The 13364-nt window shown below is 49.5% G+C and overlaps 1 protein-coding gene across 1 annotated transcript in view; it reads left to right on the top strand.

Moving 5' to 3' along the window:
• rsf1a (remodeling and spacing factor 1a) overlaps window positions 1–13364 on the top strand; it is a 137503-nt gene that overhangs the window by 99945 nt on the left and 24194 nt on the right. Inside the window, exons 7-12 of the mRNA XM_070892568.1 lie at window positions 413–595; window positions 2811–2915; window positions 4336–4415; window positions 6449–6503; window positions 8590–8675; window positions 11401–11468. Coding sequence (XP_070748669.1) covers window positions 413–595; window positions 2811–2915; window positions 4336–4415; window positions 6449–6503; window positions 8590–8675; window positions 11401–11468 — 577 coding nt within the window. The remainder of the gene's footprint in view (window positions 1–412; window positions 596–2810; window positions 2916–4335; window positions 4416–6448; window positions 6504–8589; window positions 8676–11400; window positions 11469–13364) is intronic.

Raw genomic sequence — 13364 nt, 5'->3', positions numbered from 1 at the left:
TGGCCGGCGCGGACATGATGGGCCGAAATGGACTCCTTCCGTGCTGTAAACTTCTATGATCCTATGATCTCCAAGTCGGGCCAGTGAGGTGGTGGTGTTCCCATGCACCTACCGCCCTTGTCCTTCTAGGTGGCGGAGGTAGGGTCCTAACCTTGCCAAACCTAGGTAGGGTTTGGACCCTATAGTAATGCTTCCCTTTTTTTGCATATGATGTGCACTATTTTCAACTGGGAAAATAGGTGCCGAACCCAGACATGCGAGAAAAATGAATCGCGATGTTTCTAGCTGAGCGAAGACTGGCTTTAAATTCTTCTCGTTTCTGTTGGACTGCCGCATGGTGTTATGCGGCCAGGCGTCTTGTAAGGCGATTTGGTTTCAGACTTGTTTCTGACGTTCAGTGTTGACGTTGCAGCGCAAAGCTAAAGCCAGCAGGAGAGCCCGATGGACCAAATCGAGGGGCCGGCGCAGGCAGCAGGAATCGAGTGAAGAGAGCGACCAGGAAGATGACGAAGATGGTGAGGAGGAGGAGGAGGCAGGGCCAGCAGAAGACGATGAGCCCTGCAAAAAATGTGGCTTATCGAATCACCCTGAATTGGTAGGTCTGACTTGGTGGTTGTTTCATACGACCCGGAAAAACGTGCAGTGGGATGTCTAGATTGGCTCCCCATTCGATGCCGAGTGGGGAAATGAGGCGCCTCCAGCAACAGATCTCATAAGAAAGAGGAGCAGGAGTCGGCCATACGGCCCCACGAGCCTGCTCCGCCATTCAATAAGATCATGGCTGATCCGATCATGGACTCGGCTCCACTTCCCCGCCCGCTCCCCAGAACCCTTTACTCCCTTATCATTCAAAAATCTGTCTATCTCCGCCTTAAATATATTCAATGACCCAGCCTCCACAGCTCTCTGAGGCAGAGAATTCCACAGATTTATAACCCTCTGAAAGCAGAAATTTCTCCTCATTTCAATTTCAAATGGGCGGTCCCTTATTCTGAGACTATGTCCCCTAGTTTTAGTTTCCCCTTTGAAAGGAAACATCCTCTCTGCATCCACCTTGTCGAGCCCCCTCATTATCTTATACGTTTCGATAAGAACAGAGCTACCCCGGCTCCTTTTCCTCTCTGTCTATCCTTCCGAATTCAACATGCTAAAGACTGGTAATTCAGTATAGCCAACATTTTAGACCTAATCTCTTTACCGTCTTAACTTAATAATCGTTGTGGAACATGGAAGCTGAAATATATTACAAATGCCTGGCACATTTGTTTTTGAATTGGGAATGGATTAATGAACTTGTTGCCATGTCTTGCCCACCGTGGTGTTGACTGGGATGTAACTGTGCTGTTCTAACCTGCTGGCATCTGCAGCTTCACCATGGGGGGCTCCAGCACCTTGCATGAAACAAGGATCGTTTGTGTTTGTGGCCTTTTTGCAGTTCTGGGTACAGCCTACGTAGCTCCCAATCTGATTGACAAATATCCCTTCTTCCTGAAATAAAAGCAGGAAATGCTCAGCGGGTCGGGCAGCATCTGCGGAGAGCGAGAAACCGAGTCAGCGTTTCACGCTCGGTGACCTTTTGTCAGGCCCTGATCCAGAAAAGTCACCGACCTGAAACGTTAACTTGGTGTCTCTCTCCACAGGTGCTGCCAGACCCGCTGAGCGTTTTCCAGTACAGGTTGAGCGTCCGAAATTTGGAATGTTTCGGAATCCGGGCAGATCCGTGGCGTGGTCGTCCGGAAACCGGAAAATGTTCTGAAATCCGGACTTTCCCGCCCTCCCCTCGCCCCACCTTACCTCGGCTGCCTGACTCTCCCCGACCCCACCTACCTCAGCCCAGGCAAAGACGTTCCGAAATCCGGAACAGCCTCGGTCCCGAGGTTTCCGGATTTCGGACGTCACCCCTGTATTTTCTGCTTTTATTTTAGGTTTCCAATAGCACGCAGTATTTTGCGTCTGTATCCCTGGTACTGTTTTGCTTGGCGGAGGGAATGGAGGCCAAATACGAAGTCCCAAGAGCTTGCCCAGGGCAGCTGCAGCACTAGACTAGGGAGGGGGAGAACGGGCTCCTGTTCCTGACTGCTGTCCAGTTGACCTTTGCGACAACCCTACGCTTAGAGACATCAGGAGCAGCTGCCATGACTACTCTGGTCGAATAGCCTGCTAGCACTTGCCGTCTAGAATTGCAGGAGTTGGTGATTTGGGCAAAGTCTCTGGGACCCTGCCCCAGTAAGGTGTCCAGGCCCCTGAAGTAAATGGAGACAAGTGTCAATCAAGCAGTTGCATACCTAGCCTGAGTTGCATAGAAACATAGAAAATAGGAGCAGGAGCAGGCCATTCGGCCCTTCGAGCCTGCACCGCCATTCAATATGATCATGGCTGATCCTCTATCTCAACACCATATTCCTGTTTTTTCCCCATACCTTTTGTGTCTAGAAATCTATCTATCTCCCTCTTAAATATATTCAGTGACTTGGCCTCCACAGCCTTCTGTGGTAGAGAATTCCACAGGTTCACCACCCTCTGAGTGAAAACATTTCTCCTCATCTCGGTCCTAAATTTCCTAACCCGTATCCTGAGACTGTGACCCCTTGTTCTAGACTTCCCAGCCCGGGGGAAACATCCTCCCCGCATCCAGTCTGTCCAACCCAGTCAGAATTTTATACGTTTCAATGACATCCCCTCTCATTCTTCTAAACTCGAGTGAATACAGGTCTAGTCGACCCAATCTCTCCTCATACGACAGTCCTGCCATCCCAGGAATCAGTCTGGTGAACCTTGCAGCTCATTAATTGTCTAAATCTTTTCCCTAGATTCTGTTGTGTGACTCCTGCGACAGTGGTTACCATACGGCATGCCTGCGACCCCCGTTGATGACGATCCCAGATGGAGAATGGTTCTGCCCACCCTGCCAACATGTAAGCACGCCCTTTTCATACAGTGAGATTTAAACCCAGGCAATAATGAACCTTCGCAGTCCTTTTTCTTTTGTTCCCCGGCTGTGGGTGATTCTGGCAAGGCTGCATTTATTGTCCATCCACGAGTTGACCTGAGACGGTGGATTGCCTTCAGGGCAATTATTTGAGGGCTTGACAGGGTAGATGCTGTTGAATCAGAATCTTGAGTAGTCATTTAAGAAACCAGTTGATGTGTTTTGGGGGGCAACTATAAAGGAAGTCTTGCATTTCTACAGCACATTTCACATGAATAACATAAGAAATAGGAGCAGGAGTAGGCCATACAGCCCCTCGAGCTGCTCCGCCATTTAATATGATCATGGCTGATCCGATCATGGACTCAGCTCCACTTCCTTGCCTGCTCCCCATAACCTTATCGGTTAAGAACTGTCTAGCTCTGTCTTAAATTTATTCAATGACCCAGCTTCCACTCTGAGGCAGCGAATTCCACAGATTTACAACCCTCTGAAGAAATTTCTCCTCATTTCAGTTTTAAATGGGTGGCCCCTTATTCTAAGATCATGCCCCCTAGTTCTAGTCTCCCCCATCAGTGGAAACATCCTCTCTGCATCCAACTTGTCAAGCCCCCTCATAATCTTATACGTTTCGATAAGATCACCTCTCATTCTTCTGAATTTCAATGAGTAGAGGCCCAACCTCCTCAACCTTTCCTCGTAAGTCAACCCGATCTCAGGACGTCTCAAAGCGCTTTGCAGCCAATGAAGTACTTTTGGAGTGTAGTCACTGTTGTAATGTAGGAAACGCAGCAGTCAGTTTGCGCACAGCAAGCTCACACAAACAGTACTGTAATAACACACAATCTGTTTGTGATGTCGGTTGAGGGCTAAATATTGGCCAGAACACTGGGGATAACTCCCCTGCTCCTCTTCGAAATAGTGCCATGGGATCTTTTTCATCCACCGAAGAGAGTAGAGGAGGCCGCACTTTAACATCTTCATCCGAAAGACGGCGACTTTGACAGTGCCACGCTCCCTCAGCACTGGCACTGGGAGTGTCAGTCTATATTTTGCTGTTCAAGTCTCTGGAGTGGGACTCGAACCCACAACCTTCTGACTCCGAGGCAAGAGTGGGACCTACTGAACCACGGTTGGTCATATGTTTAGGGATGAATGGGCTGAATGATCTTTTGCACCCATATCGAATGATCTTGTCATTCTCTTGTTGAAAACCACAGTAATATTTGGTGTGCGCATAAAAGGAAAGATGTCAAAAAAATGTGCTGTAAAACTGTTGGACTTTGTGTGACAAGAACGGATTTCTTAGTTGTTGCTGTTTATCCCTGTATTGAGGGGGGCAAGGGGTGGCCTGTTTGACTGCACTAAAAGTTGTCCCGTTTTGTTCTCTACTTTTTTTCCTGAAGAAACTTCTGTGCGAGAAACTAGAAGAACAATTGCAAAATATAGACGTGATGATAAAAAAGAAGGAGCGAGCTGAGCGAAGGTAAAGGAAACATTAAATCTGGACTGCATTGGGTACTTTAGGGCGGAATTCGACGTTGAAAAGGAAAACCGGGCGCTATGGTGGGCGGCGATGTTCCCTTTAAACTGCGCGGCTGTGCAACTCTCTGGAGGTCCCACGCAGCCGGTGAGCCGGCTTTCAAAGGAGTCGCGCAGCCCAAATAAAAATTAGAGGGAACGTTGGCGGGCAGGATGACGGGAGGCCAATCCGCGACTGCTTGTCGCGTGCTCCCGCTGGAGTTGAATTTTGCGTGTTGCTACTCCTTCAGTCTGCAATCTCCCCCCCTCCTTTCTCTGTCCAAGCCTGCCTTTTGTATCTTGTTCAAACTACTGCTGTCTTTGCTGTTTTTGAATTTTCAGTTCTTGTTCCTCTTGAGCTGCAATTGAGCACCCCCCGCCCTCTCCCCTCGTGACCTCCTCTTCCTCTTCTCTGTGTTGTCGAAGGGGATTCGGCTCCTCTATGGTTATCCATTTGTTCGCAGGACCTCAACGGTGGGACTCCTCGTCCCCCCTCAACTCTTCCTTTCCATCAACATGTTTGGCTTCCAGATAAAGATTTTAATTCTCCTGCCACAATAAGAACCTGAAAGGGCGGGTGGAAGCACGTTCAACAGTAACTCGAGAGCGAATTGAATATATCATGGAATCATGGCATGGTTACAGCGCGGAAGGAGGCCATTCGGCCCATGCCAGCACTCAGCTGGTCTCACTCCCCCTGCCCTTTCCCCGTGACCCTGCAATTTTCTTTCCTTCAGATTACTTATCCAACTCGCTTTTGAAAGATAAAATTGAGTCTGCCTCTTGAAGGAGAATAATCTACAGGGCTATGGGGAAAGAGCAGCGAGGGGAGTGGGACTAATTGGATAGCTCTTTCAAAGAGATGGCACCGATCTGATGAGCTGAAAGGCCTCCTTCTGTACTATATCATTCTATGATTCTAATTAGATCACCTCTTAATCTTCCATACTCCAGGGAATAGAATCCTAGTTTGTGCAGCTTTTAAAGGGTGCAGAGCGCAAGTAAGAGTGGAATTAATCTGGAGGGCTGGTGAAATAAAGTTCTGACAGTTTCTGTGATTTTGCGGGCGTTTTCAAGCCCGAAACTTGATATCACTGAATCACCTCCTCCTGGTTTCACCTCGTCCTTTTTACCCCTTCCAATCTTGATGATTTCCTTCAGTAATTTCTCAGTCTTTCTTTAATATGTGTGGTGGGTCCTGTTGAATGAAACACAAAAGGATAGTATGCAGGTACAGCAAGTGACCAGGAAGGCCAATAGGATCCTGGCCTTGATTGAAAAGGGGATGGAGTATAAAAGCAGGGAAGTCTTGCTACAGTTATACAGGGTGGGGCCACACCTGGAATTACTGCGTGCAGTTTTGGTTTCCATATTTAAGAAAGGTATATATTTGCCTTGGAGGCTGTTCAGAGAAGGTTCACTCGGAAGATTCCGGAGATGAGGGGATTGACTTATGAGGAAAGGTTGAGTAGGTTGGGCCTCTACTCATTGGAATTCAGAAGAATGAGAGGTGATCTTATCGAAACGTATAAGATTATGAGGGGGCTTGACCAGGTGGATGCAGAGAGGATGTTTCCACTGATGGGGGAGACTAGAACTAGGGGGCATAATCTTAGAATAAGGGGCCGCCCATTTAAAACTGAGATGAGGAGGAATTTCTTCCATCAGAGGTTTGTAAATCTGTGGAATTCACTGCCTCAGAGAGCTGTGGAAGCTGAGTCATTGAATAAATTTAAGACAGAGATAGACAGTTTCTTAACCGATAAGGGAATAAGGGGTTATGGGGAGTGGGCAGGGAAGTGGACCCGAGTCCATGATCGGATCAGCCATGATTGTATTAAATGGCGGAGCAGGCTCGAGGGGCTGAATGGCCTACTCCTGCTCCTATTTCTTACGTTATGTTTTAAAGTGGTTGGTTTTCTGATTTGGAAAGATGTTGGTAATAATGGTGCACTCTCTCTCTCTCTCTCTCTCTCTCTCTCTCTCTCCCTCTCGCAGGAAAGAGAGGCTGGCGTTTGTGGGAATTAACATTGAAAATATCATTACTCCAAAAGTAAGTATATTTTAAATATGGAAAGGAACAAAGGTTTTTTTTAAATAAGACTAATTGGACTTGGCGCTAATTTAAAAATGAAGAAATTGCTTTTTACCTATGAAGAGGTTGAGGGTTTATGTGCGTGTGCTGTCACATTTGCTTTCAGTCAAACTCTTGAGGCTTAAAAAAAATTAAAGCCTCAAATGTGAGAGATCTGAAGTGAAACCGTTAAAATCTGCTGGCAATACACAATGGCCCCGATTTTTAACTGCAGGTGGAATTCCCTGCTCAGGCCTGAGTTAAAATTACATTCAGGTCTCAAAGATGCCATCTGGCCGTAACATGCGTATGTAAAGAAGGACCTTAGAACATAAGAAATAGGAGCAGGAGTCGGCCATTCGGCCCCTCGAGCCTGCTCCGCCATTCAATACGATCATGGCTGATCTAATCTTGGCCTCAACTCCACTTCCCTGCCTGTTCCACATAACCCTTCACTCCCCTGTAGTTCAAAAATCTGTCTATCTCCGCCTTGAATATATTCAATGACTCAGCCTCCACCTCTCTCTGGGGCAGAGAATTCCAAATATTCACCTGAGAGAAGAAATTGCTCCTCATCTCCGTCTTAAATGGGCGACAGTGTCAATGGGGCTCGACAAGGTGGATGCAGAGAGGATATTTCCACTCATAGGGGAAACTAAAACTAGGGGACATAGTCTCAGAATAAGGGGCCGCCCATTTAAAACTGAGATGAGAAATTTCTTCTCTGAGGGTTGTAAATCTGTGGAATTCTCTGCCTCAGAGAGCTGTGGAGGCTGGGTCATTGAATATATTTAAGGTGTAGATGGACAGATTCTTGAGTGATAAGGGGATAAGGGGTTATGGGGAGCGGGCAGGGAAGTGGAGCTGAGCCCATGATCAGATCAGTCATGATCTTATTGAATGGCGGAGCAGGCTCAAGGAGCCGAATGGCCGACTCTTGCTCCTATTTCTTATGTTGGCACCAGGCGCGAGTCCTTGCTGCCTGTTCAGGAGCGCAGGTTAAAATTGCAGATGTTGCAATTGTGGTGGCTTTTGGATGGGGAAGAGCCAGGGCGATTTTAACTGCCCGTCCGTCAGGTTTCTGCTGAGCGAGTGGGGTTAAAATCGCCCCCTCCTAGTCGGTCATTCGGCACCTGAAAGAGAAAAGACAAAGATTGTTCGAAGTGGGATTTATTTCTGAATAACTCTGTGAAGGCGAATCGCGCCTGAACATTCAAATGATTTCTTTTTATTTCTTCTTTCGGATGCTGACTGATTTGTCTCTGTAGTTTCTGGATTTATTCCAAAATCTTTTAGCCGATTATTAAAGTGCTGTGATTATTTAAAAAAAAAATATAGTAGCAGCTCCCAGTGGGACATGCAACTAACAGGTGTCTCCCGCCAGTAAATTGCGGCCGTCTGCTGTGGGCAAGTTCAGGCTCGGCTGCGACGCAAATTAGGTTGCAAATGCTCGATGTGTAGACTTGACGAGGAAGGGAGGGGAGGAAATGGATTGGGTTGGAAGGTGAAGAGAGGAAAGAAGGGGGAAACAAAGCTCCAATGAAATGGTGAAACAACGCACGCCCGCTATAAAATGTGAAAAGATATGCATATCTCGTGAACTGATGTCGTAAGGACATAAGAATCCAGGAGCAGGAGTCGGCCATTCGGCCCCTCGAACCCGCTCCACCATTCAGCGAGATCATGGTGATCTTCTACCTCAACTCCACTTTCCTGCACTAGCCCCATTATCCCTTGATTCACTTAATATCCCAAAACCTATCGATCTCAGCCTTGAATATACTCAACGACTGAGCCTCCACAGTCCTCTGGGGCAGAGAATTCCAAAGATTCACCACCCTCTGAGTGAAGAAATTCCTCCTCATCTCAGTCTTAAATGGCCGACCCCTTATCCTGAGACTGTGACCCCTGGTTCTAGACTCCCCAGCCCGGGGGAAAACATCCTCCCTGCATCTACGCTGTCGAGCCCTGTAAGAATTTTAAAATCATACTATGGTTTTCCATACTACTCGTGTTTTGTATTACGAGCATGAAGCTCACTATTTAATACTGCTGTTTCTCTCAGGATTTAGTACCCGAGGAACCAGAAATAAAGGATTTTAAATCTTTGGAAAGGCGGTCAGGCAGGACACGGAGATCTATTAATTACAGGTAAGGATGCCATTGCCTGTGTAAGCGTTGTTCGAGTGAGGAAATGGCAAATCGCGCATCTATTTCTCTCCTCATTAGCACGTTAAATGTACACTGAGCCATGAAGATCAGTGTGATTCCAAACTCAGTTCCTGGTCTGTGTGAATAAGCCATTCCTCTCTCTCTTCTCTCCTCTCTCCTCTCCTTCTCTCGCCCCCCCCTCTCTCTCTCTCCGCCCCCCTCTCTCTCTCTCCGCCCCCCTCTCTCTCTCTCCGCCCCCCTTCTCTCTCTCTCCGCCCCCCCCCCCTCTCTCTCTCCGCCCCCCCCTCTCTCTCTCTCCGCCCCCCCCTCTCTCTCTCTCTCTCCGCCCCCCCCTCTCTCTCTCTCTCTCCGCCCCCCCTCTCTCTCTCTCCGCCCCCCCATCTCTCTCTCTCCGCCCCCCCCTCTCTCTCTCTCCGCCCCCCCCTCTCTCTCTCTCCGCCCCCCCCTCTCTCTCTCTCCGCCCCCCCCTCTCTCTCTCTCCGCCCCCCCCCTCTCTCTCTCTCCGCCCCCCCCCTCTCTCTCTCTCCGCCCCCCCCTCTCTCTCTCTCCGCCCCCCCCTCTCTCTCTCTCCGCCCCCCCCTCTCTCTCTCTCCGCCCCCCCTCTCTCTCTCTCCGCCCCCCCCTCTCTCTCTCTCCGCCCCCCCCTCTCTCTCTCTCCGCCCCCCCTCTCTCTCTCTCCGCCCCCCCCTCTCTCTCTCTCCGCCCCCCCCTCTCTCTCTCTCCGCCCCCCCCTCTCTCTCTCTCCGCCCCCCCCTCTCTCTCTCTCCGCCCCCCCCTCTCTCTCTCTCCGCCCCCCTCCCTCTCTCTCTCTCCACCCCCCTCCCTCTCTCTCTCTCCGCCCCCCCCTCTCTCTCTCTCCGCCCCCCTCTCTCTCTCTCCGCCCCCCTCTCTCTCTCTCCGCCCCCCCCTCTCTCTCTCTCCGCCCCCCCCCTCTCTCTCTCTCCGCCCCCCCTCTCTCTCTCTCCGCCCCCCCCCTCTCTCTCTCCGCCCCCCCCTCTCTCTCTCTCCGCCCCCCCCCTCTCTCTCTCTCCGCCCCCCCCTCTCTCTCTCTCCGCCCCTCCTCTCTCTCTCTCCGCCCCCCCTCTCTCTCTCTCCGCCCCCCCCTCTCTCTCTCCGCCCCCCCCTCTCTCTCTCCGCCCCCCCCTCTCTCTCTCCGCCCCCCCCCCTCTCTCTCCGCCCCCCCTCTCTCTCTCTCTCCGCCCCCCCTCTCTCTCTCTCCGCCCCCCCCTCTCTCTCTCTCCGCCCCCCCCTCTCTCTCTCTCCGCCCCCCCCCTCTCTCTCTCTCCGCCCCCCCTCTCTCTCTCTCTATATATATCTTATAGACACGCACCCACACAAACACACACACACTCATCCTTTTATGTTCTATTCTTTGGAATTTTCTAAATCTCTCCATCTTGCTACTTGCTCCAACCCATCCCATGCACCTTGGGACGTTTTACCAAGTTAAAATCACTATATAAATGCAAGTTGTCGTGAAGTCTTTTATCCTGTTAGTACATCCAAATCTTTGAGTGGTTTGCTCCATGGAGCCACTACTGGTGGATTAAGAGCATAAATGGTGGTTCAACAAAAGGACCATTTCACCGATCAAGGCTGCTGTGTCCACAGACCCTGCACAGTCTAGCCTGAAGTGCTGAACACAGTCGCTTTCTGTTTGACGTGACTCTTCTGTTTTAAAGGGTACCTATTTTTTTCTGCGTTGGCGCTTGCTTATCCTGTTTCTCAACCTGAAGCTTTTCTGCGTGACGCTGTAGATTCAGTGTCAGCCGTGGCTCAGTGGGTAGCCACGGCTGACACTGAATCTGTAGTGTCACACTGTCTCTCACCTCTGAGTCAGAAAGGTTGTGGGCTCAAGTCCCACTCCAGAAACTTGAGCATAAAAACAATCTAGGCTGACACTCCAGTGCAGTGCCGAGGGAGAGCTGCACTGTCAGAGGGGCAGTACTGAGGGAGTGCCGCACTGTCGGAGGGGCACTACTGAGGGAGTGCTGCACTTTCGGAGGTGTCTTTCGGATGAGACGTTAAAGCAAGGCCCTGCCCCTTTTACGTCCACCTGCACGCTCAGGTGGACGTAAAAGATCCCGTGGCATTATTTCGAAGAAGAGCGGTGGTGTTCTCTCCGGTATCCGCGCCAATATTTATGCCACAACAGATTATCTGGTCATTATCACACTGCTGTTTGTGGGAGCTTGCTTGTGTGCAAATTTGCTGCCGCGTTTCCCATATTACAACAGTAATTACACTTCAAAAGTACTTCATTGGCTGTCATCATCATAGGCAATCCCTCGGAATCGAGGAAGACTTGCTTCCACTCTTAGCATGAGTTCTTAAGTGGCTGTACAATCCAATACGAGAACCACAGTCTGTCACAGGTGGGACAGATAGTCGCTGAACGAAAGGGTGGGTGTGGGACAGGTTTGCCGCACGCTCCTTCCGCCACCTGCGCTTGGTTTCTGCATGCTCTCGGCGATGAGACTCGAGGTGCTCAGCGCCCTCCCGGATGCACTTCCTCCAATTAGGGTGATCTTGGGCCAGGGACTCCCAGGTGTCGGTGGGGATGTCGCACTTTATCAGGGAGGGTGTCTGTAAAGCGCTTTGAAATGTCCGGTTGTCGTGAAAGGCGCTATAAAATCCAAGGCTTTCTTTTTTTTTAATGAATGGTTCAGATAGTAAACTTCAATGCAGCTCTTTTTGTCTGCAGGTTTGATGATTTTGATGATGCAATTGATGAAGCAATTCATGAAGACATACAGGAGGCAGAGGGCAAAGGTCAGTGTCGCTTGTCGGCCTTTTCACCTCTTGGTGCTCTCCGCTCCCACTGCCTCCATTCATTATCCTGTTGTGTCTGACTTTCCCCTTTTAACCCATTGCATGTGAGTAATCGGTTCATTTTTGCACCAGGTCATCCCTGTTTATACAGCAGATTAGGTTGGCAAGAATGAGGTGCTGAGCACACCCTTACATACTATGTCTGCACTTTCTCCGAAGTGGCGACACATCTTTGACTTGCTATTTATGCCCAATTTCCGAGGCGCTCTTGCAGTGTCAATGGGACAGTTGAGAGCCAGAATCCAATGGCAAAGGAATGTTTGAGGAGTCTCTTATCCTCCCCTGTGCATGCTAATTCAATTGAAAGCAAGACTCATCACATCATTGGATGCTGAGCGACTGTGTTTCCATGGGCTGGAGAGTCGAGAACTGGGGACCACAGTCTCAAGATAAGGAGCCGGCCATTTAAGACTGAGGCGAAGAGGAACTTCTTCACTCTGGGTTCTGAATCTTTGGAATTCTCTGCCCCAGAGGGCTGTGAAGGCTCAGTCGTTGAGTATATTCAAGGCTGAGATCGATAGATTTTTGGACTCGAGGGGAATCAAGGGATAGAAACATAGAAAATAGGTGCAGGAGTAGGCCATTCGGCCCTTCGTGCCTGCACCACCATTCAATATGATCATGGCTGATCATGCAACTTCAGTACCCCATTCCTGCTTTCTCTCCATACCCCTTGATCTCTTTAGCCGTAAGGGCCACATCTAACTCCCTTTTGAATACATCCAATGAACTGGCATCAACAACTCTCTACAGTAGGGAATTCCACAGGTTAACAACTCTGAGTGAAGAAGTTTCTCCTCATCTCAGTCCTAAATGGCTTACCCCTTATCCTTAGACGATGTCCCCTGGTTCTGGACTTCCCCAACATCGGGAACATTCTTCCGGCATCTAACCTGTCCAATCCTGTCAGAATTTTATATGTTTCTATGAGATGTCCTCTCATCCTTCTAAACCCCAGTGAATACAGGCCCAGTCGATCCAGTCTCTCCTCATATGTCAGTCCTGCCATCCCAGGAGTCAGTCTGGTGAATCTTTGCTGCACTCCCTCAATAGCAAGAACGCCCTTCCTCAGATTAGGAGACCAAAACTGAACACAATATTCCAGGTGAGGCCTCACCAAGGCCCTGTACAACTGCAGTAAGACCTCCCTGCTCCTATACTCAAATCCCCAAGCTATGAAGACCAACATACCATTTGCCTTCTTCACCGCCTGCTGTACCTGCATGCCAACTTTCAATGACTGATGTACCATGACACCCAGGTCTCGTTGCAACTCCCCGTTTCCTAACCTGCCGCCATTCAGATAATATTCTGCCGTCGTGTTTTTGCCCCCAAAGTGGATAACCTCACATTAATCCACATTATACTGCATCTGCCATGCTTTTGCCCACTCACCTAACCTGTCCAAGTCACCCTGCAGCCTCTTAGCGTCCTCCTCACAGCTCACACCGCCACCCAGCTTAGTGTCATCTTCAAACTTGGAGATATTACACTCAATTCCTTCATCTAAATCATTAATGTATATTGTAAATAGCTGGGGTCCCAGCACTGAGCCCTGCGGCACCCCACTAGTCACTGTCTGCCATTCTGAAAAGGACCCATTTATCCCGACTCTCTGCTCCCTGTCTGCCCACCGGTTCTCTATCCACGTCAGTACATTACCCCTAATACCATGTGCTTTAATTTTGCACACCAATCTCTTGTGTGGGACCTTGTCAAAAGCTTTTTGAAAGTCCAAATACACCACACCCACTGGTTCTCTCTTGTCCACTCTACCAGTTACATCCTCAAAAAATTCTAGATTTGTCAAGCATGATTTCCCTTTCATAAATCCAT

Source organism: Pristiophorus japonicus, chromosome 10 (genome assembly GCF_044704955.1).
Source record: "Pristiophorus japonicus isolate sPriJap1 chromosome 10, sPriJap1.hap1, whole genome shotgun sequence".
NCBI classification, from domain to species: domain Eukaryota; kingdom Metazoa; phylum Chordata; class Chondrichthyes; family Pristiophoridae; genus Pristiophorus; species Pristiophorus japonicus.
This window is presented reverse-complemented; position numbering and strand designations above follow the sequence as displayed.